This window comes from Chelonia mydas, chromosome 7, assembly GCF_015237465.2.
Source record: "Chelonia mydas isolate rCheMyd1 chromosome 7, rCheMyd1.pri.v2, whole genome shotgun sequence".
NCBI classification, from domain to species: domain Eukaryota; kingdom Metazoa; phylum Chordata; order Testudines; family Cheloniidae; genus Chelonia; species Chelonia mydas.
The window spans coordinates 45,546,643-45,574,623 of NC_057853.1; the positions used below are offsets into that span (position 1 = coordinate 45,546,643).

The 27,981-nt window shown below is 53.7% G+C and overlaps 3 protein-coding genes across 15 annotated transcripts in view; 2 read left to right on the plus strand and 1 right to left on the minus strand.

Annotated features, from left to right (window-relative positions):
* The window catches only part of GRM2 (glutamate metabotropic receptor 2), a 74,873-nt gene extending 72,568 nt beyond the window's left edge, over positions 1-2,305 (plus strand). The window contains exon 6 of the mRNA XM_037905633.2: positions 1-2,305. Coding sequence (XP_037761561.1) covers positions 1-74 — 74 coding nt within the window. The 3' untranslated portion in view covers positions 75-2,305.
* On the minus strand, positions 2,052-22,250 carry RRP9 (ribosomal RNA processing 9, U3 small nucleolar RNA binding protein). 8 transcript variants are annotated; one of them, XM_037904889.2, is made up of 16 exons: positions 21,980-22,133; positions 21,192-21,274; positions 20,164-20,282; positions 16,395-16,462; positions 15,291-15,332; positions 14,473-14,599; positions 13,522-13,646; positions 12,679-12,771; positions 12,263-12,363; positions 11,508-11,642; positions 10,680-10,742; positions 10,434-10,591; positions 9,400-9,479; positions 8,962-9,035; positions 8,192-8,338; positions 2,052-2,067 (listed from the first exon to the last, which is right to left on the minus strand). In XM_037904889.2, exons 1-15 carry the CDS (start codon positions 22,058-22,060, stop codon positions 8,236-8,238), a joined length of 1,452 nt encoding a protein of 483 aa, XP_037760817.1. In that variant the 5' UTR covers positions 22,061-22,133; the 3' UTR covers positions 2,052-2,067; positions 8,192-8,235. The 8 variants fall into 8 exon arrangements, with proteins under 8 accessions (XP_037760817.1, XP_043406312.1, XP_037760818.1 ...); XM_043550377.1 differs by lacking the exon at positions 2,052-2,067 and adding an exon at positions 2,434-4,588 and having other exon boundaries at positions 10,446-10,591; XM_037904890.2 differs by lacking the exon at positions 2,052-2,067 and adding an exon at positions 2,434-4,588.
* The window catches only part of PARP3 (poly(ADP-ribose) polymerase family member 3), an 18,466-nt gene continuing 12,684 nt past the window's right edge, over positions 22,200-27,981 (plus strand). For 2 of the 6 annotated variants that reach the window (XM_027824342.3, XM_027824343.3), the window contains exons 1-2: positions 22,200-22,411; positions 23,752-23,806. In XM_027824342.3, the coding sequence (XP_027680143.1) occupies positions 22,374-22,411; positions 23,752-23,806 (93 nt within the window). In that variant the 5' untranslated portion in view covers positions 22,200-22,373. Of the gene's footprint in view, positions 22,412-23,652; positions 23,807-27,981 lie in introns of those variants that run through there. The other 4 variants (XM_043550375.1, XM_007061872.4, XM_043550373.1 and 1 more) reach the window with 4 other exon arrangements.

The following is a 27,981-nucleotide window of genomic DNA, read 5'->3' on the forward strand; positions in this document are numbered from 1 at the left end:
GGTCGGCCTCTCAGTCCGTCCCCACGGTGTGTAACGGCCGCGAGGTCGTGGACTCCACAACCTCGTCCTTATGAAGCGCCCCGTGGCCCCATGGGCACGGGCATGGTCCCCAGCACAGACCCCCGCACGAAGGGGCAGGCCTTTTTCGTTCCCGTTGGGCCTTTTGTTTCTCTAAGCTGCACTCCCAGCTGCTCGCCGATGCCGTCTTGCTTGCTGGGCCAGCGTTCCCCAAGGAGAGGTGCTGTCGCATGAGAACTGGGTGCCCCCTTCTGCTGCCCTGCTCCCCCGGCGCCAGCTCAGAAAAACACAACCCTGCTGGGGCAGTCGTGATCGTACTGAATGGACCCGCTGGGGCATGGAGGAACCATGCCCTCTCCCTGGGGAGCCAGCACTGAGCCAGGTGGATCCCCTGGCAGGTCCACCCTGTGTTACCTCTTGCTGGCCAGATTACCAGAGAGAGCAAAACCCAAGCATCTGTACCTCCCCACTTCTCTCTGCCCTGGAATAGGGTCAGGGGAAAGCCCACAGATTCCCACTGGCTGCTCCAATCTCCCCCTTCCCCTCCATGCAAAGGAAGCAGGACCCTCCCCCCCTTGAAAGAGCAAATACCAAGGGGTCTAAGGTGCTATGGCTTGAAGAGAACAGACAGGCCCTTCTCAAAGACCACGCTGCGCAGCGGCGCTGGGAAGGAATTCAGACTGAACTAGCCAGGGGGCTCGGGGCTGCTGCTGATTTTGCCAGGAGATCCCTGGTTGGAATGCGAGCCCCCTGCCTCCTCTGAGTTGAGAGAGACTCACTTTGAAATGGACAAACAAGTGCTTCCAAATCAGAGATTTCTGAGCAGAGAGTTCGCTGGGGCTGACCCCAGGAACCTGGGCTGAACCCATGATCCTCCTTCTGACGCATTACCTGACTTGGCTAGAGAGACTCTACCCAGGGGTTGCCGCATGTGCAGGACTGTAGGGTTTTGTTTAGCAAGGGCAGTCGGGGACGGGCACAGTGGCTAGCCAAGGAGCAGGGATAGGGTGAGGGGCCCCCGGGAACCGGGGTGAAGAGTGGCACAGGAGGGCTGCCCTGTCAGTGCCTGGTGTGGGACACTGACAGAGGAGGGTAGCAGGGGCCTGAAACAACTCCTACAAGTGGAGAAATGATGACGTATGATAACGGAGGGAGAGACCTGAAAATAGGGGGCCAGCCAGATGCAGAGAGCGAGTGAGGATCCGGCAGCCTGCAGCCCTGGGGATGACTTCAGGGGAGCTGTGTGTCCTGCCCCAGGAGACTGGGCCTTTAGGGTGAATGAGTCCCACAACACAGAGAGCAGGGAGGAACCAACCCCCAACACATGCTTCAGGCCTGCTACCCGGGAGGGTGGGAGCAGCTGCTGCTCAGGGGGCGGGGGAGAGGGGGGCACGGCCTGCTGCTCCCCACTTCCAAAGGGGTTTGCATGTGTTGTGTGCTGGAGCCATTGACCATGCAGCCTGGTGTCCAAAGGTGCTCCCCGCTCTTTGCCCCTACAGGCAGCAGGAAAATGACATTCCCACTGCATTAGGCTGCCCAAGGGGCCATTCCCCCAGAATGCCCGCATGCCCTTCATGAGCGGCAGGATGGGGAGGGGTCGGTCTGATTCCATGGAGGGCCAGGGTGCCTCAGACCACTCCCATTCCTGACCCCGCCGGGAGCAGCCTGACCATGACATTGCCCAGCAACCAAAGTTGCCCGAGTGCTGGTGCAGCAGCAAAAGCAGCAATAAACCATCTGGCTCTGTGCTTTACAGCTGCCAAACGCTCCGGCGGCAAAGCTGCTCCCCTGCTTTGCTGCAGTTTTCTTGGCACCTTCATCCACCGAGAGCCAGCAGGTGAGTGCGAAAGGTACCCCTCTTGTCCAGAGCTGCTCGGAGCTTTTCAAACAGCATCATTTTGCTCCCAAAATTGCCTGTTTTCGCTGTGATGCATAAATCGGCCCAAGAGACTTTTTTTTTTAATGATGCTTTTTCCCCCCCAAAATTCAAAATATCAGGTCTCAATATTCTTGTTGTTGCTGGAGGACAACTAGTGACATTGCCAGAGCCTGGAAGAGGGGAAAGCAGGTTCAGTGAGGGTCTTTAAAACCCTTGTTATATTTATTGTAAGTCCCCACTTAATTCTAACCCGACAGACCCTTGGGAGAAAAACACTCTTTGTGAAAGGCTCAGCATGCCCTGGCCTTTCAACTGAGGGCTGAGAAAGCTGCCATTCAGGTTCTCCATTCCTCCAAGGAGTTCTCCAGCAAAAACAGGGACATCATCATAATCCTGATTACTCATCATCAATATCCCACTCGCACCTGTCGGAAGATAGGATACTGGGATAGATGGACTACTGGTCTGACCCAGTGTGGCCGTTCTTATACAGCTATTCTTGAGATTTGTAAGTGGAAAAAACAAGCAGAGACAAATCCTTACAGGTCTTCTTTACGTGTCATAAAGAATCAAAACCAAAACATTAGAGCCCGTCGCAGATACAGAATTTGTATCCACATCTGATCCGCGATCCACAAAAATGGTTTGCAGGTATCCATGGATATGCAGGACTCTACAAAAAATCCCCCAGTTTTAACCTTTAAAGGAATACACTAAAGTACATTTCACACTGAATTATGTTACCCATTACGGTTACAAGTGACTCCTAGGATCAGCGTAAAGAATCAAAAATTGGTGTCTGTTTTTTTCAGTTATGTTTCCTTTTTACATTTGACAGCACTTTGTGTAGAGTTCCCCTCCTTCCCCACTCCATATGTATAGTCATTTTCCTGTTGTTTGTGTGGGTCTTTCTCACAGCCCCAGGGAGACATTTAGAAAGAGGAAAATGGGATTTCAAAAGTCCCCAACCTTTGTGGAGGGACACAGGTAAATTACTTGTAACTATTTGTTTTGTTACGCAGTTAGATTTCAAGTTGATGAGGTCCCTGGCATGATGAGGTGAGCACCTGCCCTCTTGCCCATTGGCTTGGATGGCTGAAATAGGACATACAAGGCAGTGCTCAGAGGAGAGAGACAGGGTGAAGTTATTGGCACAACAATTTGGATCCTTACTGAGAATTTGTTAGTGGTTAATTTCACAGCAATGGATCTTCTGCCTTTCAAATGCATTCAGATGCTGAGCTGCTCTTCCTGTGTCTCAAATGACATCATTAGCCACCACTTCCTATTAGGAATTATCAGTATCAAGGCCCTGGCAGGCTGGGTAGTGCTAAAGAGGTCACACCAGTATTTTTCAGCTAACTGATGGAAAAATCCGTGTTTACTGTAGAACTATAGAAGTATTTAAACCAGGTGAGTTATTAGTTATTTAAGCAAACGTGCTGCTGATCTCTCTTAAGAGTTTTCTGTGGGTCTCACCTTTTTTCACAGTAGCCCCATGATGTCGGTGCTAAGCGCTAGAATTCCAGTGTTCGTCGCTGTGCCCAGCCCTCAGCCGTGACACTGGTGCCAATGTCCTGTCCTTCTGCCAATGCCCCCTTCCCACCATGCTATCCACTGCTCCAGCAGGACGCCTGTTAGCACCATGGCTCTTCCTGACGGCTGGACAGGCACTAGCAATTAGCCTCCTGCTCCGCTGCTTCTAGTCACTAATCTCCCCCCACCGGGAGACAGCTGCGCATTCCTGCCTCCTCCCACTGTACCCGTGGCCACCGGCACTCGCTGCAAGGGAGATCCTGAAAACCAAATGACAGGCTGGGCTGGGCAATATAACTCTGTATCTCGTGGTGTTTTTTTAATTTTTATAAACTATTTATTGGAAGGAGCCTTTTGGCTGGAGAGAAAACTATAATAATTAGCCGGCTGCTAATGAAAATGTACGTGTTCTTTGGCCCTTGACTAGGATTATTATCATCATTGTGACACATGTATTACAAGCCAAGCGACTTTTTAAGCGTAGATCTTTTTGTGACCAAGTTTGTGGTTTTTGTAATTTATGTAAATAAAGTGCTTTTTTTTTTAACGGACGCCCATAGGTGCCATGTGGGCCTCTCCCTGGAGTAGAAAGCAAGAGCTGGATGTCTGTGTCTTCTTGGCAGAACTGCATGGCTCCAGGGCCTGATTATGGAGTGGCAAGGTTCTGTGAGTCAGGCAATGTGGGGTCAGTGCCCTGCTGTGCTCCAGCCTGCATGACACACCTTGGGCGAGTCACGTTATCACTTTGTGCCTCAGTTCCTCGGGCACAGGGGGACCTGACACCCTTTGCCCTGTGGACGCTTCAGTGTATGGGCTGCCCAACAGGGCTCCTGGCCCAGCTGCCACCTCTCAGTGTCACCGTACTACGAACAACAATGCAAAGTGTTGCAGCACCAGGTCAGGTCAATCCTCTAGGCACTGAGGTGCCAGAAAGGGCAGGTTATAGGAGCCAGGCAGGAGGCCCTGGGCCTTCACTTTAAAAATCAAGGCAGCACCAAGCTTTTTCCTGGGGGTGAGAAAACAACTCAGTTGCTAAAGCAGAAAAGCAACGGTGGCCCATTGAATAGCTCTGTGCACTGGTTCTTGGGAGACCTGGGTTCTAGTCCCGGCTCTGTCCCTGGCCTGCTGGCTGGTCTTGGACCTCAGTTTCCCCAGCTGTGAAATGAAGATGATGCTACTGAGCTGCGTAAAGGGCAAGGCAGTAGTATTCCGCAGCAGGGCAGGGGCTAATTATGAACTCTTCCCCTCACCTGCCCACACACACTTCCCTCCGCCAGAGCAGGGGAGGGAGGAGGCTAGGAAAGGGGATGGCAGCATACTAGGCATTTGGGCAGCTCACTTGCCAGTAGCAAGGGCCAGCTGTGCTTGTGGGAGCTTCAGCCCTCTAGGAGGCCAGGACTGATCCAGAACTGCCCTCCTGCATAGCCAGCTGCATGGGAGACACACACACACCCCAGTTTCCATGAGCCATGGGCTAGACTCATGCAAAGCCAGCGACTTGCACTATGACCCCCTTCATGCTGACCAGCCCGATGCCTTAGCCAAGTATTACAGCCTGGCTGGCCCTTTAAGGGGAGGGCCTAGCAACCCTCCTGAGCTGGCAAATTAATTATAATTTGTGACAGAAGCTGTCAAAGGGTCAGGCAAGAGAGAGACTCCCTCCAGAGCAAGCCAGCCAGCCCTCTGAGAGGAGGGAGGACGTCCCTTGGCTGGGGGAAGGCAGGCACAAGTGGGCTCGAGGGCTGGAGCTAGGCCCTGAAAAGAGGGTGCGGAGCGCCAGGGGCTCCTGTTGCAGCAGCAGCAGAGTGAGGAGCTGGGAGAAGTCTGCAAGCCCGAGGTGAGGCTGTATTTACAGACCACTGGGCAAGCCCTTGGGGCTGTTTCCCGTAGGAAGGGGCTCAGGGAAGCAGCAGCATGGCTAAAAGGAACAGCACTCGCTCTTAACACAGGGACCCTGGGCAGCACCCAAGCAGAGGGTGGGGTGAGGTTCCTGGGCCAGCCACCAGGAGGAGGTGTAACTGCCTCAGCAACAGCCTGGCAGAGATCAGGGAGGGAGGCGGTTGAGGGGCAGGAGTGCATGCTGGGATGTCTGGACTGTCAGCTGTACTTCTGTCACCCTATCTGGGTGTTGGCACAGATGGGCTGGGGTGGGGGGCTGCAGTAACAGAATCAGGCCATCCCAAGGCCACCGTACTGCTCAACAGAGGGCACTGGGGCAGAGCCCTAGCCTGGCACCAGGAGGTCCAAGTGATGATTCTCACTGCTTCCACCAGGGCTCTGCTTACCCCTAGCAGAGGGGCACCTGTGCCCTTCCAGGCTGGAGGCCAAAGCCCTCGTCCCACCAAGTTTGATTTCACTCTCTTTAAAGGCAGCTTTCAGGTCCCAGCTTGCAACCCGCAGCCGTGAGATGCAACCTCCCCCCCCGCACTGCCCTGGCAGCAGAGGCAGGCTGCTAAGCCCATGCTCATGCTAAAAGCAGTGACTTTTCCAAGCCAACCCCAGGGGAGGCAAGAGCTAGCTTGCTCCCCTGCTGGGGACGGAGGGAGAGGGGGAGAGGAGGTGGAAGCCACCCACAGTGCATCTGTCAGCAGCCCCTTCCTCCCCTTCACCAGGGCCCTGGCTCATGGCTGTAAGCCCGGATGCACGGAGCCCTTTCAGGGCTGCGCTGAGTCCTCACAGCAGAGGCTGCAGCTATAGCTCAAGGAAATCATTTCCCCTCTCCCTCCTTAGTTTTCCCTTCCCTAAAAGGATGCTAATATTTGCTTGTGGCCTACAGCTGCAAGGATGGAGCGAACTGAGCTACTGAACACTTGTGTGTGTTCCCTGAGGGTTGGCACTCCACGGCGGGCCCTGGACATCTGCCTGTTAAACTGGAGGCAGCTAACTTTCTCTAATGAGCTTTCCTCGCTGCCCCACTATGCAAGGCACACAGCTGTCTTCCAGGTGTACAGCAGCCAGGGGCTATGAGTAGCAGAGACAGCACAGTGGGACAGGGCTAGCTCCACTGGCAACTTGAAGCCAGTGTTTGGCTAAGGCAGGTAAGACCTCAGGCCAAGGCTGTGTCTGACCTGTGGCAGGGCAAACAGTAGGTCCTCAGTTAGTCTCTGCCAACCCAGATGTTGTGCTCAGTGACCCTCTGGGCCAGGCTCCGAGGAGGGATACCAGGGTTTGTTTTACTCTTATCACTGTTGTTCATTCCCCCAGGTGCAGGTGCAGTATGCAGGGAGGCCCAGCTCAGGTACAGTACCACTCCAGGCAGAGCCAGTGCAGCTGGGCAGACACAGCTGTTGTAAGAGCTGATGCACAGGAACAGAGCTGGCATAGGCAGCTGAGCTGAACTTATGCCTGAAGATCCAGGAGCAGAACTATTGCAATAAAAAACCCCCAACTCTAAGCTAGCGCAGCCATCAGCTCTCAGATAATGAGAATAGCAGCCGAGAGCCCATGTAAGAGTAGCATGCAGGTAGTCAGTCACAGCTTTTAGGCAGTAGCCTGCAAGGCTTTAAGGACCAGCGCTGTTTAAAAGAACAGAACACCTAGTGTCAGAGCTGTGATCAAAATCTTAACTACAGGAGGTGGTTTTTAATGGTCCAGCTTTTCTAGCTTAGCGCTAAACAGCCTAACCCCCACTGCAAGCTCCAGTTTGATCAAATGCAGAGTTTAGAGCTGCTCTTCTTGGAGACAGATCCCAGGTGGAAACAGACATGAAAGCACTTAATTCAGTCTCCGAGGCTGCGGCTGCAGTTAGCACAGATGCATTTCAAAATGCCTCAAGTTTTGAGACAAAATGAGTGACACCTGAACATTAGTACATGAGCAGCCATGAACAGTAGCTTCCAAACCTCCCTTGATGGCACCTACAACGGAGATCTACATCATCAGTCCAAAACTCCACAGCACAGAGACCAAGGGAGAGCAAAACAAAAACAAATCCACCCCCAGATTGATCAGAATGAGCTAGGGCTCGTGCAGAGATTGCACGCTACGTTTCTGGAGTAGATGCATTCGAGGCCTGTCTCCTTGTTTGAATAAAGGCAGTAGAGTCTCTCCAGATCTGATGCACAACCCGGGCCCCCCTGCAGAACTGAGGTCTGGATTCTTGCGGTGGAATCTACAGGGCTTTGACTACTCCGGACTTTCAGTGTGGGCAGTGCACGCACACAACCTGAGCAAGAACTTAGCCTTGGGGCTGGCGAACATCCCTGAGGCTAAGCAGGAAAGGGAAGAGAGAATCCTGGGCCCTGCCACAAGCTCCAACATCTGGTAGAGAAAGAATGCTTCATGGGATCTCGGCAGGCAGAGACAGGGCTGCCCCTTCCAAGGTGCCCTTGAAGGTCACGGGCCATTTGAGTGAGTGGCTCTGGCCTGTTCTTGGGAAGGGAGGGAGTCAGACTGGGGCTGCCATGGCTTAGTCTGGATGTCCATTTCCCCCTCCCCCGACCCCAACCCATCCCCTCCCCCGCAAAAGCCAGGTCTCAGCTGCTTACACCTTTGGGGGGAGGAGTAAGTTTGTCCCGAAGATCCTCCCCCCTGCCACGCAGCTCTGACTGCGGAGTGAGGGGGGCCTGGGCTTTTCATTTCATAGGCGGCCCCTCCCTTTCCTCTGGTGCCCAGCCTGCAACTGGCCCCAGAGAGGACGTCCTCGCCTCCGCTTTCACTCCAGACAAAGCATCCAAGCTGTAGCCAGGCCAACGCAGACAGCAGGGTTTTACGCAGCGGGGTTGCTTTTAATGGAAAGTTTTAACTCGAGAGTCTCACCAAGCTCTAGCAGCGCCAGGACCGCATGCAAGAGGGGAGCAGGGCTAGGAGCCATCAGCTGGCTGCGCGCAGCCAGCCGCCGTCCTCTGCAGCGGGACGACGCAGATGCTGTTCTTGGCTTCTCTGATTCGCCACCAGCGGCCCAACCTGAACACGAGAGACACGCTGAGCTTTCGGTTCCCCCACGCCCCAGCAAGAAAGCTGGAGGAAGGCTGAATGAGCCGCCTGATGCCAAGTCGAGCTCCCTCCTCCTCAGAGGGTGCTGGTGCTGGCACTCGGTGCTCCACGCCGCTCTAGCGCCTCCTAGGGGCTCTTGGAGTGTTTTGAAGAGATCCAGTCTCCCAGCACCCGAGATGCGCCCTCTCTGGCCTACAGGAGGGGAAGGTTTGTCTCCATTTCCCCCAGGAGAAAGCGAGTCACGGGTAAGGCTGCCCTGGAGCAATGGCAGCAGGAGTTTCATACCAGTGCCAGCCAGGCTTTTAGAAGGGTTAGTGCCATTTTCTGCCCTCCCCTCCTAGACAGCCCACTCCTCACATGCTTCACCCCGAAAGCTGCCCCTCCCCAGCATTTAACAGACCCTTCATCCCAGCTGAAGACAGAGTCTAATGCCAAATGTTAGATTTTTCCCAAGCCCCCAGCACAGGCCCCACCTCATCACCAGCTTTTCCAGACTGATGACCCCAACGGCTGGGAGAGGTCTGGCTGGGGCTGGGGCTTGGGCCAGAGCCCCTGGACACCACACAGCCTTTAGCTAGCAGCGAGGCCGGTACCTGTGTTCCTGTCCAATCCCAACAACCAGGAAATCCCCGGCATTCGAGAACTTCAAGCTGTTGACAAAGCCGATCTGAGAGAGAAAGGAAAAGGCATAAGGCCAGTACTGCAGGCTGGAGAGCTATTAGCCTGCGGGGACACTCGAGTGCAGGGCTCCCATTAGGGCAATGCAACTTTGATCAGGCCAAGAAGCGATTTAATCTCTCAGCAATTCACTGGCTTCACACACCAGATGGGAGGGAGCCCCTTTGGGTTTATTCTGGACTCCAGCCAAACCTCCACCCCCTCACCCCAGCCTGCACAGCGGGCTTGTTTGGGGAAAGGGAACCCAGCTGGAAGAGAAGAGGGAAATTCCCATCTCTGCTCAGCCCCAAGCGTTTGCTCCCGTGTGCCTTGCCTGCCGAGAGGGAGCCTTCCCGCCCGCGCCCCTTTCTTACCAGGGGGATGTCGAAGAGCGGCTCCAGCCTTCGGAATCCCTCGCCGCATTTCCACAGCCGCACGCTGGCGCTGTGCGAGCCTGCGGTCACAGAGCAGAACGTGAGGGCCTCAGGCAGTCAGGCCCCACACCTCCCTCGGGCCATGCTCGGCGCCGATGCAAGCTAGCATGGTCTCCCTCAGACCACGGCCCTGCTGGCATCCACAACTGGCGCCCCACACAGCCCCGCTCCCCCTCCCTCCACCCCACCAACCCAACGCGAAGCACAGGAAGTTGAAGCTGCTGGCTGGGCAACTGGAGCAGCAAGCTGGCCTGTTCCAGGGGAAACCACCATCCTGCCTGGGGTTAGGCAGTGGTGGATCCTCATCACTCTGGGGGAGCGAGTCAGGAGCAGAGAGGAGAGTGACGCACCAATCTCCTGCCAGTGACACACGGGACAGCCTGGTCAAAAGGCTATGGCTCTCTGGAGAGGCCCAGCCAATGTCCCCACAAACCCAGGCACAGTTACCTCTTGCTCTGAGCTTGCCAGTCACTTACTGTACGTGACATGGATCCAAGTTCAAACCAAGCCCCACCTCCCCCTCCCAGCCTGCCCCAAACCACTCCCTTCCCATCGAAGCAGGACTTCCCCACTCCTCAGCTAGTTTCTAAGCCAGGATGGCAAACCTGAGAGTGCTGGGGTAGGAGTGGCAGGGCCTGGGCTAGCTGAGGGCAACATAGGGCCAGTTGTGGGTGAATTCCCCGGGGTTCCAGGAAAGCAGAGCCAGGTTTCCAGAAGAAGAGGGAAGTTAGGAGCCTGAGGAATGACCCATTCATGCCGCTTTCTGTCTGGGCCCCTCAGAGCACTGCAAACAGTAACCCAGCCCCATCCGCGAGACAGACATTGTCCCAGCTGTACAGAGTGCTGGCCCAAGCTGCAGGGAGGATAAGAGCTGGGGAGGAAGCCGAGATTGCCCAGCTGCTGGGGCCCTGAAACGGACTGCATCCTTCCTCCCCGCCCCAGTCCCAAAGCAACAGCAAAAGCGAGGGTCTCACAGCGCGAGGCACCTGTGGCTACAACGTCACTGTTCAGCAGGGTGGCCACTGAGGAGATCCAGTATGGCTGCTCCAGGCCCTGGGTGCCGTGGTTACCATGCGCTTGCCTCACCGTCGTGAGCGGCTTCTTCTTCGAAAGACCCCAAAGGGCGACCGACCTATTGTGAGAGACATGGAGCGGATGAGGCTATGCACCAGAGTCCAAGCCTGCAGCACCCCCGGCACGTCTCCTGTGGGGTTACTCACCCATCGTCCGCGCCGGACACCATGTGCTCCTCGTTGATCAGCTGGATGCAGTCGATGGAGCCCCTAAAATGGGCAGAGGGAAGGAGGAGAGCGAGTTGTGAGTGGGTCCCCTGGGAAGTTACCCTGCAGGGTGCCAGAGCCCCAGAGGCAAGGGTAGCCCCAGAACTTGAGCTGAGTGCAGACCGGGCTTCCAACACCACCTCTCAAAGGAGCTGGTGGTGCTCAGCATGCTTCAGAACAGGCCTCCCTGGCAGCCTCTCACTGCAACAGGCAGCCCTCTAGAAGGGGAGTATTCCCTAGGTCACCTCCCAGGAGGGCACATTTCCCCTTTTTACTGCTCCCCGACTGGGATCTGGCATGAACACTCTGGACGAGGCCTCCTGCTGGCTGAGCCGCTTGCCCTGTGGCTCAGCCTGGCTGGCCTAGTTCCACGCCGCACCACTGTGATATGGGAGCTTGGCTGGAGCTGCTGCAGGGAGGAGCGGTCCCATGCACCGTACAGTGCTGTGGATGGCCGACAGCCAGCCTTCCCCACCCAGCACGTCTGCATCACTCCTGCAGGCACTAGGCAAGGTAGCATGCGCCACCATCAGCTCAACGGATGTGGCCAATAACCACGCAAGAGGCAGGTGCTGAGAGGCCTCTGACAAGACACTGGGCTGCAGAGTCGAGGTAGAACAGACCAGGGCTTGCAGTGCAGTTGCTGGCAGCCACCGGATGGGTATTACGCTTTGGCAGAAGAGCTGCCATGGAAGGTGAAGCGGGTTAAGCAGAGCAGACGCCCTGCAGCCCTCACCACCCTCTGCAGGGGCTGCTGCCCACACCTACTGGTGCCCGTAGAACACAAGCTGAGACTCCTCGGGGATCTTCCAGACCCGGACGGTGCCATCTCGCCCGCCTGACGTGACACAGCACTCCCGGCTCAGGCTGTCCAACCCTGTGATTGCATCTTGGTGCCCGAACCTGGAGTCAGGGGCCAACAGAGCAGAGGATGAGTCCCAATCTCAGTAACCCGGGGGCCCAGCCTGGCACCTTCTACCTCCCTTCCCACCCAGGCTCTGCATTCTCAGCCGCGAGGGTCAGCATCTCCCACCACTGCACAGCCGGCGCCGATCACTGGTTCTCCTGGATGGGGGCTTGTGGCTACAGCCCACCAGGCCTCCACGCCCACAGAATACTTGGCCTCTCACCGGACACAGCTGGTAGAAGACGTGGGGACATCTCTCTCAGGTAACCATGCTCGGCAAGAATGACTCAGGCCCCCAGGAGATTTCTGAGCTGCGGCCACATCACAGCTACTGATGCAGTAGGAGGTTCCAGATCAGGTGAGCCTGACCACGGTTGCCACCAAACTGAACGGGCTACTTGGTAGGGCAGGGTAGGCTTGAGCAGAGACCGTAGGACAGCTTGGGGGCCAAATGCATTGCTGGGCCAAGCCTGCTGGAGCCCCCTGCCCAGGAATCCCAGTCTTCCATCTCCAGGGTCACCCCAAAAGCCATATAACCCTCCCAGCTCAGCTGCCCATGCACCCCCTCAGCCTTCCTAGCTCTCCTGCCCCAGGGCAAGGAGAAGTGGGTCCTCACAGCGTTTCCACGTAGGCGTTCTCGGCCACGTTCCAGACTTTGACGGAGCGATCGTGTGAGGCACTGTACAGCTGGTGAGTGCCCTTCTGGAATGACAGACCCTGCGTGGGGGGGAGAGACGGGTGCTAAATACGGAAGAGTGGCTTTAATGCCGATCCAGAACTGCATTTGCCAAGGTGACTACCCTAGGGAAAGGCTGCCCTGGAAGCAGCCAAATTTCCCACCCTTCCTGAGCTCAGCACCTCCGAGGAAAGGCACTCAGCAAAGGGGGGAGAAGATTCCCATGGAGAAAGGTCTTCCTGACTTTTAGGCAGAGCCTCCATATGTTTCCCAAGTCAGCATGGAAGGGTTGGGCGCTCAAAGCCACCTAGTTGTGTCTGAGCTACTTCCCCCCTGCCTCCCCAAATGCCACTCACCGTCACAGCGTCTCGATGGCCAGTGAATTTATACAGGTGCTTGCACGTGACAGCCTCCCAGATCATGATCAGTTTGTTCCTGTCTCCTGTGGCCTGGCAGGGAGACAGCGGACACACTCACCAGCAGCCCCTAACTAGCTTTCCCTGGGTCTGCGTCATCACAGCGGGCTGTGTGGCTGTGCTATTACGTTCTGCTGCCATTTCAGAGGCCCAGAGAGAGACTCGGAGGCAAAGCTGGCCAGCAGGAGAGGTCTCAGGCAGATGGGAGGTGGGATTTCCCACTAGCCACCCCTTGGTTTTGTTCCCAGCTCACGGTCTTCCCCTGGAGAGCATACAGAGCAAACCTCCTCTCGGGACGGTCCCATGAGCACCACAGCCAATGCTGGAGCCCAAGGCTGGTGGGATCCAGCCGTGCAGCCGGCCAGAGAGGCAGCGGTGATAAGGTGTGTGCCGCTGGTGACTAGCGAATGGGCCCGATCGTGGCACAGCAGCCACCAACATTTCGCCACCGGGGCAGAGATGGACCCTGCTTCTATCAGGGCGAGCTCCCCCAACAAGGTCTCACCATACAAGCCGTGTACCATGCACTCACAGCTGATGTGCTGTTTGCAGTTCCTGTATCCTCTCTGGAGGGATGCACCCACCCAGCGCCTGGGGGGGCAGGGACGGAGAATGGGCAGCAGGGTGGGGAATCAAAAGGGGTTCAGCATTTACAATGACGCAGAAAACTGACAGCGAGCAAGAATTCACTGACAAGAGGCTCCTCTCACCACATGGCTCGAGAACAAGGGTGAGCCAGCCAGCCAGCCGGGGAGAGGGCAGGGCCTGGCCACTCCTCCTTACCAGGTATTTGCCATCTGACGAGATGGCCATGGCGAGAATGTGCGCTGTGTGGCCGATGTGCTGGGCCTCTGTCCCCTTCTTCCCTCCAGGGATCACGTGCAACTTCTTCCCGCTCTCCACATCCCCTGCAGCAGACTGCATCAGTCACCTCCTGCCTGATTCTGCAGGGCTGCCTCGGCCAGCATGTCCTCTTGGCAAGCCAAGGGCCACGGAGACAGGGCCAGTGCCTCCCCAGAGGGTTAGGAAGTAGAGAGAGCAAGGCACACCTGACGGTCCCAGCTCACCCATCTCATTCCATTAATGAGGACTCCTTGGTAATGAGGCAGGAGATTCCAACTATCCCCAGCTGTTCAGAGCAAGGTGCGGGAGGATCACAACTAACAGTACAGGGGAGTTCCTGCACCAGCTCCAAAGCAAACTTCCAGAGGGCAGAGCTGACGCTGTACCGAACACTGCCTTCTATCCCACTGTGAATGCTAACGACAGACTCATTTTTTCAGGAGGGTCTACTCATTTTGGGCCCCTAAGGTCTAAGCACCCACTTCTCTCCCCCCCTTCCCGCCCCAAAAGGCAGCGGGAGCTGGGTGTGCATTGCGCTTCTGAAAAAAGAGGGGTGTAGGTGTTTGGAGCTGAGCGCTCAAGTACTATGGGGGACCCCTCCAAATTAGTGGACACTTCTGAAGATTTAAATCCCTGCTTGCAGGGTCAGTGCTACTCCAGCACTAAAATCTAGCTTGTAACAAAGCAAGAGACCTCCCTTCAGAGGAGGAGGCTACAAGCAAAGCTAGAAATTGACAAGCTCGGACAGCCTGCCCTGCATAGCTATGACGTGTGAACATGGCATCTGCCAGGAGATGGAGCACAGCCAGGTTATGGGAGACAAGGTCTTTGGAAATTCTGGAACCTGCAAGCCATTGGACTAAGAGGGGAGGTGGCCTAGGGAAAACTCACATTTGATGATGGAGCAGTCTTTGGCAGCTGAGAAGATGCACTTGTCATCTGGAGAGATGACCAGGCAGGTGATGGGCAGCTGGTGACCTCGCAGCACTCGGATGGCTGCTGTATCTGGAGGCTGCAACTGTTCACACACGCAGCACCTCATTAACAAAGTGCTCCGGCACCACAGAACATGTGTGGTTGCGAGCTATTTTATCCCCAGGATAGGACATACGTGGACTTCAGTGGGAGTGCAGCGCCACGAAGATCTAGCTGTCAGCACCCAACTTTAGAAGGCCAAGATTTTCAAATATTTAAGGTACTATATACCCCCCACCCACCCATTACCAATAACAGAGCACTACCAACACCCCTGTGATAGGACAATGCTATTATCCCCATTTTACAGATAGGAAACCAAGGCACAGACATGCCCCATGACTTGCCCAAGGTCACCCAAGAAGTCTGTGGCAGGGCATGGAATTGAACCCAGGTCTCCCGCCATTCAGTCCGGTGCTCTACCCATTAGGCCACACTCCCACAGAGCAAACCTGGATCCACAAGAGTCCCAGGTTAGTCCAGGGCCACCTTGCCATAACATGCAAATGCTGTTATTTTCAACTGAACTAGGAGCAAGCTCGTCCGAAGCTCCGGCATTGTGAGAGAACAGTCAGTCTGACAGCCAGGAGATTGAGCCAGTCCAGGGATCACATGACAATGAGACACCCCCTGTTCCCCCCATGCCTCCAAGGGAGAATGAGCTGCCAGCGACCTCTTCCTGCCCCTACCCAACTCTGAAGCAGAGCAATTCAGGCAAAGCTTTGCAAACTTACATCTTTGGCGATCAGTCGCTGCAGTTTTCCCTTCTGTTCAAGCTGTTGAAAGTACAAGGCAGTTAGACATGAGCAGCAAAGGCCTAGGCACTCAGTCCCTGCATAGTGGAAGCTATTCTGCCCTTATAAGAAGTGGAATGAGGACAATTTGGATACCGAAGTTGCACAGTCAACTGCTTGACCACGCTTTGGTTCGACCTGAAATACATTCCAGAAAACCAAATAATCTATGTCACTATTGTTGCTAAAAGCCAATAAAAAGCATAGGACAGGAAGAACAGTATCATATTGAACCTGGCTCTGGGAAGCTCTCATGAAGTGTTAAATTCACCTAAAGCCATCTTTTTATATCCTACCCATTTACAAGAAGTGCTGTGTTCATCACCTGAAACTGGATTTAACCAATCAGCTTTCTGTGTTATTTTTCTGGTACTATGCTGTACCCACTTTACCTCTTTTGTTCTGAGAGCATGCACTCCAGGTACTAGGCCCGTGAAAGCACCTCTGCTGTTTGCAAGAGGGTAGAACATGGTCTTGGCTTTTTCCTTTGGGACTTTCTAGTAGTAGCCTGAGAGTTTTACTCCCTACCTCCTGCTACGGTAAAACACTCCTGTGTCCTGATCCTGACCGTTTTCCTATCTTCCTAAGCCAAAGCTTACTTCTACGAACCCAAGGTGTTATGCGATACTTGACAAGGGTGGACAGAATTGTGGAGAGAGTAGAATACATTCAAATGAACAGAACTTCCCAATACTTATATTAACACTAAGCTAAAACATGTGTTGTTAGGCAACCTAGGTGAGGGGCACCTTAAGAATACTGATGGTTTAAACATGAATATGCGAAGAGGCCCATGGGTGTGTTTACCTCTCGGCCTAGCAGAGGCCAGGGTTCCCATGCATGGAGTTGCTGAGATTGTAGCCATGAGACAGGCCCTCAAAGGCAGGCTGAAAGTGGGGGTGGGGGGGAGGAGGGGAAAGAGAATCCCAAGGGCTCCAGGAGCATCAGGAGGGAAGAAGCTGGCGCGATTCAAAAGAAGATGTCAGCAAGCAAGCAAGGAGCCCCTGAATCCACTAACTCCTCTCCCCCAAGCAGCCTACTCACCACATCTTCCTTCAGTCGGCCAGCAACCAAGTCCTTTTCCAAGGCCACCTCTTCTGCCTTTTCCTCCTCTGCCCAAGAGACAAGCACAGACAGCACATTGGGAATGGAGCTCGCCATGCACAGCAAGAAGGCTGGTGACATACGACTGAAGCAATGAACATTCCTGCATTAGCAGAGCTTCCTCTCCGAGAGGAGGAGCAAGCAGCAGACGGCCCTCCAAGAACTACACATCCCAACGTTAGCACAGGCTTTTAACTATGCAAATAAGTGGGGAGCTGGTCCCCAGTGACTGCCTGGTCAGCCCTGTTGCTCCAGACTTAGATCCCAGATCATCAGGCCCAGTCTCATTTACAGTAGTTTCCTGGCCAACAGCAGACCACGCATCCCCCATATCAACATGTGGAAACTTAAGCACTCTAGCCCTTGCATTACCACTTTAAGGCAGAGTTTATCCCTGTGCCCGTGCTATAAGCAGTTCCTGAGCATTCTTCAGAACTTCATCTGGCTGCATAAAAGTTTTATATCCTTTTCTGGGGATTATTTTTAAAACGGCTGGATAGGTGGTGCTGCAGATGTGACTGACACACCTGAAGCTTCCTCACTGGGTCATTCTAGTCTATAGGGGTTCTTAGGACAAGTGGGGCATTGTAAGAGCCAAGCTTATATAGTCTATGCATCCTTTAGCACTGCACAGAAATTTTTGGGAAAACATGATGTGCTTGCTGTTAAGTGCAATGGAATCTTAAAGCTGCTAGTGTCTCGGGATATTCCTGCCATTGCAAAGGCCTATTTTGGGTCAGTTCCCTGCTGGGTTAGGTGGTGATTTTGTCAACAAAACGGGTGACGGAGCCAGGGCTTAGTGTGAATGCAGCTGAAAGCTAGGACTGCATCATGCCCATGGCTCCTGTATTGTCCCCACTTTAACAAGCATTGAAATGGATGTGCGGAGAAGGGACAGCCTTGCCCAACATCTCACAGTAAGTTGGCAGCAGATCCAAGGTCCGAATCCAGGCCTCTTGATCTAACTGCTACACTCCCTCTGAAGCATTCCCCAGAATAAGCTACAGTAGTAACACTGCCCTCTTGTTATAGTAGTCACAGTTAGACTTGTTTTCCTAGCATGTTAAGTACAAGCCATCTAGATTTACCCTTAACCTGGTTTAAAAAAAAAAAAAAAAGTCTTTTACTGCCATTACATGCAAAGGATAAAGTTACAGGGGGCTGACAAATTCAGACTGGAGGTACGTTGTACATTTTTCACAGTGAGGGTAATTAACCATTGAACAGTTTTTACCAAGTGTGCCAGTGATGGAAAATCCATCACAAATCCTATATAAGGGGGATATAAAGCATATTTTAAAAGATCCACCCTTGTTCAAACAGGAATTATTTCAGGGCAGTTCTCTGGCCTGTGTTATACAGGAGCTCAGACTACATGATCAGTCTTTCTGGCCTTGGAATCTATGAATAGCAACACAGTCTCACTAGCAGATCTTACAAGTCTTTTAAACCTGGCACGTACCTAGTTTAGATCCTTTAATGTCACCCTATTTGTGCTTCCCCAATGAGACGTTGAAGGATGAGGAGTACATGTGGCACCTTAGAGACTAACAAATTTATTAGAGCATAAGCTTTTGTGAGCTACAGCTCACTTCATCGGGCATCCGATGAAGTGAGCTGTAGCTCACAAAAGCTTATGCTCTAATAAATTTGTTAGTCTCTAAGGTGCCACATGTACTCCTTTTCTTTTTACAGATACAGACTAACACAGCTGCTACTCTGAAACCTGTAGAAAGATGACAAGATCTTGGATGCAGACTGATGATTTGGAGCTGCTTTGTAACTTACAAGTTCTGTATGTTGGCCTGGTTATTGGGGTGCTTACTGTATGACCAGCCACTTAGATCAACAGGGCAGTCTGGGAAAACCAGCTGCGGAAGAAGAGCTAAGCCAGCACTCCACAAACACCAGAGAGTTGTTAAGGACAATGCCAGGCCTTTGTGCTTTGATGATTCTGGCTCTGTCTCCTGCTGAGCCTACAGGACTGTCGACCAGAAGGGTCAGAGCCCAGGAACAGAGTAAAAAAGCTGCCAGAGGGTTAAAAAGGAACCCTCTCTCAAGGGAGGGGGGAAAAAGAACTGAGACAGATACCCGGTAGGTTGTCTGAAGAGGTCAGGCCTGCCTAGGCTAACAGCAGGGGATTGTAAGCCTTTAGGTAAGGCAGATGTGTCTAGACTGTTCTGTTCTATAATCCTCTCTCTCTCTCCAATGTTTTGTTCCTACTGCAACATAGAAATTGTGGTTTTAAGAGCCTGTTTTGGCACTATACACATCTGTGAGGGTCACTGTGGCAGGGAAAGGCCAGTTAACCCAGCTGAAGATGAAGCCCAGCTAATGGTGCTATCCGCGCAGAAGGGGGCTGGAGGGAGAAACTTTGCAGTTGCTCTGTGGGACTAGAGCCTGGGGAGACTAGGAGGTGGTCCAGGAATCCTCTCAAGGAGAGAAATCTGGCAGGAGTCCCAGGAGAGGGGTTCCTGGAAGCTTCCACTCTCTGGGAGAGGAACCACAGAGGAGCCTGCAGAAAGGAACTTGTGTCCTGGAAATGTTCCTGGAGGGCAAGGGCAGGGGGGAGAAGGGAACCCTTAAAGCAGGCCAGGGAGAATAGAGACTCTAGGAAAGAAGCCCTGAGGGTCAGTGGCCTGGGAGGAGCCAGACCATCAGGGAGAAAGCCTGGGGAGGCAGCCTTCTGTAAGAGAGAAAAGGCCCTGTAGAGCCTGGGATGGGGGCAAAGCCTGCAGAGGATCAACCCTGGGAAGTGTGGAAGAGTTCTGGTACCTGTGATACTGTTACCCCAAAATGCATGGGACTAAAGCATGACCTGACCAGAGGGCCATGTCATGAGAAGAGACCACTGCAGGGCTGGACCAGCTGTCAGCAGGGGTGCTAGATGAGGAGAAAGCTGCTATGCCACACCAATCTGCAAGGGGGAACTCCAGCGGTAAGTCACCTATCTTACATTACCGCTGATCAGAATCCTAAAGGGAAGAACCACAGACGCCAAACTCAATCACACCTGCAGGATAACCGGGCTTGATACACAGCATATGGTAGACCAGTCTAAGAGTGGGAGAATTGCAGAATTCTGTCCCAGGTTAGGCAAGGCCTGACACCTCAGGTGATGCGCTCAGAGACCAGCAGCTTATTCTGCAACTGTGGCAGACTTTATCCAAGAAAGATAGTATTTTACACAGCAGGTAACTTACAACAAGCTTCAGGACACAACAATGCAGATGATGAAGAAAGCATTTCACAGCTTTTCTTTCAGGTTACTTGGAACACAACCAACACATCAACTGTTACATGTCAAGACAAATTGCAGATTTGATTTATGTAGTGACTGGGACACCTATGCTGAATTGCCATATTTAGGAAAGTAAGCAAGCAGGCAAGAAGTATGAGACTCTGCATTTTTGTCACTTAATTTTATACTTCTCTATATACGAGTAAATGCATTAAATTATTTAGATTGTCCCCAAGGAGGTTAGACTGCCTCTTCTTTGGGGTCTGTACTTAATAGTAAATTTCATCAAGCGAAAGCAGTCCAGTCATTACAGCACTGAAGCCTAAGTAGCAGGGAAGAGGCCCAACTCCTGTGTGCAAATCAGTAAGGAAGAGCAGCGGGGCTGAGGTACAGCTCCTAGTGTCCTCGCTCCGCAATAGCATCCCCTGCACTACCCAGCCACATGCACCCAGTCTGTTGAATACTCACCCTGCTGTCGAAGCTGCTCCAGGTAAAGTTTGGCTAATCTCAGCTTCTTTTCCTGTGCGGTCTCTTCAATCTCCTCTTCTGCCTCATTGTCCTTCTTCCGCTTCCCACCAAATGTAGGGCTACAGGGGAAGAGAGGGTGTGTGTGTGTGTGTGTTCCTCCAGCCATAACACCTTTCACTTTATAGGCCATTTGTAATCTAGTATCCAGTCAAGAAAATCTGCTTTTGGACTGAAGTCTGTGTACAGAGGGACAGTCACGCGCAGCCATTTAAGTACATAAACAGGCTCCACTCAACCTTGTTATTTAGAAGTGTATAAAGGGGCAAGTTCTTTGTAATTAACTAAGAAATAACATTAAGTGGAGAGGGTCCTCACCACCTAGTACAGGCCCCACATTTCTGAAACAGTGGCCACCACCACTTTAAGTGAGAGGGACTGTGAAAGTCTGGCTTGGAACAAAGTGCATCACGCAACCGTAACTATAGTTCTGCAAGATGCCATCCAAATGAACAGGATGGAACAGCCTGCATAGAACCACAGAGACAGATTCTAGTCTATGTAGATACTTACACCATGCGCCATGCTTACACTGTAGCATCTGAGTTCTCGCCTCCCTTCCTAAAGGGAGAAGTGTGTGCAGTGGAGTGGTCTGGGATTTTTTTTTTTTTTTTTTAATACACACTGCAGTGATGGTCCTTAATTCCTGGGGGAGTTCATTCCAGAGTCTGGGACTAGCCCCTGAAACCACTGTCTCCTGATTGTGGGAAGTTGCAAAGCAATATCAGGAAAAGCATACAAAAGAAGAGCTGTGAGTGTCCCACCTTGTTTCTCCCCCACTGAACCCCAGAGGGAAGGATTTCGCTCTCTCTCTCTCTGTATTTCTATGGCCCTCACCTCTACAGTGTCTGGACAACTTGGAGTGGGAGGAGGGGTGGGCATAGGTAGGGATGTCTCCTGGGTTCTGCTCTGCAGGGTGGCTATCTGAGGGACCCTTTAGGGCAACACCCACAGGGGAGCTAGTGTATTACCTCTCCGTATCAGAGTCGCTGGAGATCTCCTCATTCAGCTTTAAGCCAGCTTTCTGCCAGGATTTCTCCTCTGCATCAGGGACCTCAAGAACAAAACCCTCTTTCAGCACATCCTGGCTATAGCAACAAGGCTGAGGGGGAGGGGGACACCAGGCCACGGCGTCTCCCCTCTCACAACTTGGAAGGAGGGGGGCAATGGGCAGGGAAAGCCCACTCCTTGCAACCACCCTAGGATCCCCACAATGTCCCATCACCTCCAGCATATAATAAGCAGAGGAAAAGTGATAAGCAACTACCTTAGCTAGCCTAGGAAATCTTTGCTTCCTCTCCCATTCCCCCCAGCCCCTTTGCCCCCCACCCACCTCCATTCCCCTAGCATCCCTCACCCCCTAGCCTTCCACCCCATTCCCCCTACCCAACCCCTCCAGCCCTCGATCCCCGCACCCAGCCCCATTCCGCCTACACAGCTCCCTAGTCCCCCGCTTCCCCCAGCTAGCCTCCTCCCCCATTCTCCCTACCCAGCCCCTCTGTTCCCCACTTTCCCCAGCCTGCCCATCCAGCCTGCCCCATCCCCCCACCCAGCCCCTCTGTTCCCCACTTTCCCCAGCCTGCCCCATTCCCCCTACCCAGCCCCTCCATTCCCCTAGTGCCCGATTTCCCCCAGGTAGCCCCCTACCCCATTCCCACCAGCCTGCCCCTCCATCCCCCGAGTCCCCCATCAGCTCCTTAGTCCGACCCCCATCTCCCCCTCCCCGGGGCGCCCGTCATCCCCGGGACCTCGCCCCCACCTTGCGCCGCCTGCGCCCAGCTCCCCCCGCCGCGGCCGCTCGCTGCTGCTGCTGCTTCTTCTTCGCTCCCGACGCCGCCATGCTTCTGCCTTTGGCGTAGCCCCCCGCTCAGCGCTACCGGCACATGGCGCTCTGGTTCCGCCCCTGCATCCCTCCCATTGGGCAGAGCCACTCCGGCCCCGCCCTCAGCTCCTTTCCATTGGTTGGAATTACTCCCAGGTCCGTCCCTCCGCACTTACGTTCCTTCTAGGACTACGCCCCTTCTCTCCCGCATTGTGCCCCGCCTCCCCCTCCTATCGGACAAATCTGCCGCTGGGCCCCGCCCCCTGTCTCCTGTTGGTGAGCTGAGCTGCCTGTGAACGGGACCCGTTCCCCAGCGGGTTTCTTTTTGCGCATGCGCAGTGCGCTCCGCGAAGGCGGTGGCTGTGTGGGGTGAGTGCGCCACTAGGGGGTGCTGCATCCGCCTGTGGGATGGCCGGGGCCTTGGGGCAGGTTTTGTGGAGGGCTCGGGGCGGCGGCTCCGGGACTGGTTGGGGCGAGGGGCTGGACCCTGGGGCTGGTTGGGGGCTTGGGGCTGGTTAGGGAGGTGAGGGCTTTGGGCTGGTTTGGGGGGGCCTCGGGGCTGGCTTGGGAGGGGGCGAGGGCTTGGGGCTGGGCCCTGGGGGTGGTGATCTGTGACCTTGTGGAGCGGGTCGCTGCCAGGGAGCAGTCTGCAGGGGGGCCCTTGTTTCAGGCTCAGTAGCAGGTGGCAGTGTTGGGGCCGGGGTCCTTGTGTGGGGTGGTGGCTTTGGGAGGTGATGTTTAGAGCTGGACTCTTGCTTTGGGGGTTTGGCAGACCCGTGGGGCAGAGCGGGGAGGTGAGCAGAAAGGGCCTGCCTCAGGGGGTGCTGAGCAGTTGTGGCTCCTGTTGGGTTGAGTGGTGTGGGGTGCTCAGCACCTTGCAGGATCTGTCCCAAAGACCACTGGATTCTAGCGGAGTTCAGACTTGGGCACAGGAGCATCTAAACTGGTCCCAGTTGGGCCTTGAAGTTCCCACCTCACTGGGGGACTGAGATGCCAGGCGGCGGAATTCATGGTGCCTTTCTGTGGTGCCCTTCATCCCCACGGCTCACTGCGCTGTGCGGAGCTGGTGGGTGCTGGTATCCTGGTTTGGCAGGGAGGCACAGCTGGTGTTACTTGCCCAGAGTCACTTTAAAAATAAATTAGGGGCAGCTAGGAAATAAACCCTGGGGGCAAATCTTCAGCTGGTGTAAATTTCCACAGCTCCACTGATGGAGGATTTACTCCCTGGACTGATCATGTGCCCTAGCCACCAGCCCTTACCCCCCCTCCCCCCACGCTGCTGTTTAGCTCAGTGGTTCTCACCCCTGCTAGCTGCACCCAGCTCAGAATTTCTGCAGGGAAAGAGAGGCTTGTCCTGACCATATTGTTCCAACAGCAACAAGTCTGAGAGCATCCAGGCTGGAATGTGCTGGCCTGGGTGAGAGCTACCCCCACGTCGTCCTTTCTAGAAGGGTTGGCAGTCTCTCACTGTAGTCTCTCTTCCCCTAGCAACTCCCTTTCAGTTCCCCTGAGCCCACGCAGCGCAGAGCCGGTGCCAGGTGACTCCTTTTTGTGGGCTGAGCTGGCTCCTCTCCCACAAGGGGAGTTGCTTTGCAGCAGAAAGGCTGAGGTCACTGGGAGGAGGAGAGTGGTAGGGAGAGTGGAAAGAGCAGGCGGCTGTGCCAGCTCCGGCTTGTCTAAACTTGTCCCCTTTGTATTCCTCTACTGAGGCTGGCCAGGAGGAGCAGCTCCAGCACCCCCAGTCTGCAAAGGAGCTCCAGGCGGGTGAGTGCACCTCTGCTTCCCTAGCAGGCTAGAGGGCAGGTGGAGAACAGCTGAGTGGAGCCTGCAGCTGCCCTGTGCCTCTGTCCCTTGCTGTTAAAGCCCTGATAGTCCTCAAGGGCAGGGCACGCAATCTGCTGCCTTCAGGCCGTGGCTGCTGGGATTGATCTGTAGCATGATTAATTTTGGGAATGGAACTGTGGTGCTGGACCTTTCCTGCCTGCCAGATTCCTTCTCCTTCTCCTCAAAGAAATCCTAGCTCGGGACCAGCAAACCCCAGGGTAACGCGAGCGCTCTCCCTGCTCCGTCTCCGCCTCGCCAAAGCTCCCATTGCTTTGCTGTGCACAGAAATGTCTGGAAAGGCCCCGTTCTCCACCCCTCCCTTGTTTATGTGGCTTGTTTGCTCTTTGGCCCTGCAGGGCTGCTGCCTGCTTACTCAGACACCACACTTACAGAGATAATGCCCCTCAAAGGGATTGGTCGTGCACTGAGCCTGGCGAGACTCTGGGGCATTCTGCTCTATGGGTATCGCTGTACCCATACACAGCTGCGTAGGACTAGGGCTATACAATACAGCCACATGCATCTGGAGTCCCGTGAATCTCGTATTCACGGAGTATGTAGGTTCAAGTCTTCATTGCCCATTAGTGGGGATTTTATCACTAGAGACTGAGCTGTGCAATCTCTGCCTGGAATTCTTCTGCCCTGCCGTATTTCCTTCCTGTTTGGTCCTTGTTTTCTGAATCTTGCTCTTGGCTTATATTACTTGGACACCTGGAATAAATCGGGTGATTCTTCCAACCCAGGTTCCCCTTTGGTTTGGGGTCTGCTGCTGGCATTGTGTTCCTTTGTGCCAGGGTATGCAAACAAAGCTTACTTGGAGAAGTGCAACCGGTGCTTGCCATTTGGCTGGGTGGATTAAATTTCTCTCTTGATCCCAATGGAGAGGTTGTGTTTGAGCTGCTTTTTCTGCCTCTTTCCCAGAATAGGGGGGCAAAAAAGATAATCTACCCATAAACCCCTTCACTTTACATTTTAAAGATGACCTGCCACATATAGATTTGTACCATCCCCCCCGCTCCCCTGCTCACTAGAGGCTTCGCAGGTTGAAAGGTTTGGTAGTTTCTTGCCTGAGAAATATTAAGCATGGCAAGCCTAGTCTTCTCTGGCTTTCCTGGAGGACTCATTGGTGGCTGCTTGTGTGGACTAAAAGGGCAATCTTTAACCAAGAGAGCTTTTCTCCAAAGTGCGTAGTGGGTGTTTGAATTCAGTAGAGTTAAAATAAAATACCAGCGTTTTAAACAGTGTGAATAAAAATGCTTTCCCTTCCCAGTTAATTAGATTTCACTTCTTTGGTGTCTGTGATGTTATAATTCCAGTTCTCCAGTGGTCCACAGAGTCTTCTAGAGTAGGCTAGACCTGCCTGCTGTCTAAGAACTAAGTAGTAGTAGTATTAATAATGTAAAAAACAGAGGAGGAAAGAAATTTGAGAAAAATATATACTTTCTTTGGGCATCTTAAAAAGCACACTAGAGCACAACACTTTTGTCCCCATTCAGGGCAGCTGCCCCTGTATTTCCCCCCTTGTGGTCCACCAGAGGCTCCTCAACTGTCACCTCTCTTGGACAGAAACCCGCGCCTCTCTCCCTCCTGAGTGGGGATCTTTAAGACTGCAGTTTCCTGCCTACACTGTGCAAGCCAGACTGCCTAAACGGACTAGTGTCGGCACTTTGCTTTCTCTCCAGCGATCGTGAACAGCATAATGGCCTGCAGTTATCAGTTACCACCCAGCTCTTTCTAAGCAAGCACATTTATTTGTAAGGTGAAAGCATTACAGATAAACATATTAATAACATTCAAAGAACCTACACATATGCTAAAACGCTTACCACAGGTCACCCCAATTCCAGCATCTGGCCCTGGGACATGTCAGTCCTTCAAACCCCACAGCTGGCTTTTCAGTGTGGCTATGAGTTAATAACCAGCTCAGATTCAGAACCACCAGGAATAGTCCTGGCTCTTTCTTTATACAGCTTGAGCCTGTAATCTTGGCCTCAATAAGTAATCAGCAGGCAACGGCTCACACCTCAGGGTGTGGTCTCAAAAGGCCGCCAGGTTTTTGCATAGCTGGATGTGGAGAATTTGCTTTCACCTCCCCATAGCTTTTTCCCATGAAAACCACTTAACACATTTTGTTCCCGTAGTCCATTCTTATCTGGCCCATTGTTCGCTATAGTTCTGTGAACCCCCAGGTCTCTCATCTCCCTCTCTCGAGCAGTTATGTACAATCCGGGCCCTCAAATGAACGGTTAATGTATTATTAATACAATGAGCCCCAAAGAGACTCAAACTTAGTTCAGTGAGATCTCCCAAGGATACTGCAGAAAACTGACACATCTGTGACACCACTTCTCCCACCCCTTAAAACTTCCTCAGTCAGCAACCAGTCACCAAAGAAACCTGCATGTCATGATCACCCAAAGGGGGCGTGCTTCCAGCCAGCTAAGGGGCTGTCTCTTTCAGCTGCTTGTTGTGGAGGACACACTTATTGTGTCAGTACATCCTAACACAACGTGCTTTGTGTCGCTACATAATCCCATCGCGCTGCTTTTTGCTGCATTGCAGCTGGATGCTGAGTGAAGTCTGGAGGTTTAACTCAGGGGGTTGAGGTTGAAATCCCCATTGATGTCAACTGGGCTGAGGCTGTCTGGGTTTGACTGGGTGTGGTTCAGTTGGGGTGTGCGCGTGTGCTGTCAGATCACCAGGCTGGGCTCAAATGTAAGGGGGCATTTAAATAAGGATCCAGCAAAACTCGTTCCTCCTTGGCTGTGCTAAGCTATGGCAGCGCTGGGCTTGAGAGACATCCTGGTTTGATTGTTCAGAATGCCAGACCATTTGCCCACAATGGCCTGGTGAGCAGTGCTAGAAACTGCCTTTGCCAGATCTGTGTTTAAACAGAGAGTTAGAGGGTTTCAAACTTGGTTCCCACTCCAGTGCAGACAGGGCCTTCCCTTAAGCAGGGGGAATCAGAGCATCTGATCGCCACCACTCCCTCAAGGAGTAAGGACCCACCCATGCTACAGATACAGCCGAATCAGGGACCTGGTTACAGTCGGGCTTTTGCTGCCCCTCCTCTCACTCTGGTTGGATGGCCCCCATGGGTGGGGTGGGGGAGAGGAACAGCAATGCCTGGAACGCAGTCCAGGACTTAGGCTCTGCAGGAGAGTGCTGGAAACACATATTCACCAGCCTGCCACAGAGTGCAGCAGGCTAAACTCCCCATTGGCAGCTCGCCCCCTGGGCCACAGCCACTGTCAGATTACAAGTTGTTTCAGCTGGACGGAGCCGTTGCCCAACGCCGGGCACTAGACGGGTATTTCATTCGTTGAGCTAGTCTCCTGTCAGTGTTTTTCTGGGAGAGACATACTGCTCTGCGTGGACCAAGGACTGAGCCTAAACTGTAACTAAACATCCTTTGGGGGTCAGTGGTTTCCCCCTCTTCCTCTTTGGTTGCCTCTGCCACTCATAATCCTCATCCTTCAGCACTGTGTGGTCCTTCCTAGTCGCATCCCGTCTGTCCCAGCCCCTGGGCCTTGGACTGTAAGTTCTTTGGGACAGGGGCTGGAGCTTAGCTTGTTCCTTGTATGCTCAGCACACTTCCTAGTGCTCCAAAATGAACAGTAGCAGTGGTGGGGGGTGTGCTTGCATTCTCTTGGTGTGCGTGGGGCTAGTGGGCTAGGGTGGGGAAAGGAGGCAGGTTTTGCTAAGCAGATATGGGAAGTTGTCCTGTGAGGGCTCCAGTGGAAGGGCTGGGGAAAGCCTCAGTGTAGTCCAGCTGGGCTAGCACTAGCAACGGGAGGGCACCTGGGCTTGGGACATTTCGATGGCAGCTTTTCTAGACTATTGTGAAGTATCTCTCATCTAAGGATCTCCATGCACTCAACACACGCTAGTGAGATGAAGCCTCACACATCCCCTCTTCGAGCTGGGGAATGATTATTATCCCCATTTTATGGGTGGGGAAACTGAGGCACGGAGGAGTGTGAAGTGACTTGCACCAGCTCACACACCAAGTCAGTGGCAGGGCTGGGAGCAGAACCCAGGTCTCCAGGTGCCATAAGCACAAGACTAGCCATCCTCCTTGGACCCAATCCTGAAGAGCTCTTGGTGTTCACCCA

Bases quoted from the DNA above. Each gene is read 5' to 3' on its own strand.
- RRP9 (XM_037904889.2), bottom strand. From the start codon at position 22,060: ATGGCGGCGTCGGGAGCGAAGAAGAAGCAGCAGCAGCAGCGAGCGGCC. The intron at 11,643-12,262 runs GTGAGGACCCAC...CCCTGACTCCAG, and splicing joins AACGCCTACGTGGAAACGCT to GTTCGGGCACCAAGATGCAA. The intron at 10,592-10,679 runs GTGAGTAACCCC...CTCTCACAATAG, and splicing joins GTGTCCGGCGCGGACGATGG to GTCGGTCGCCCTTTGGGGTC.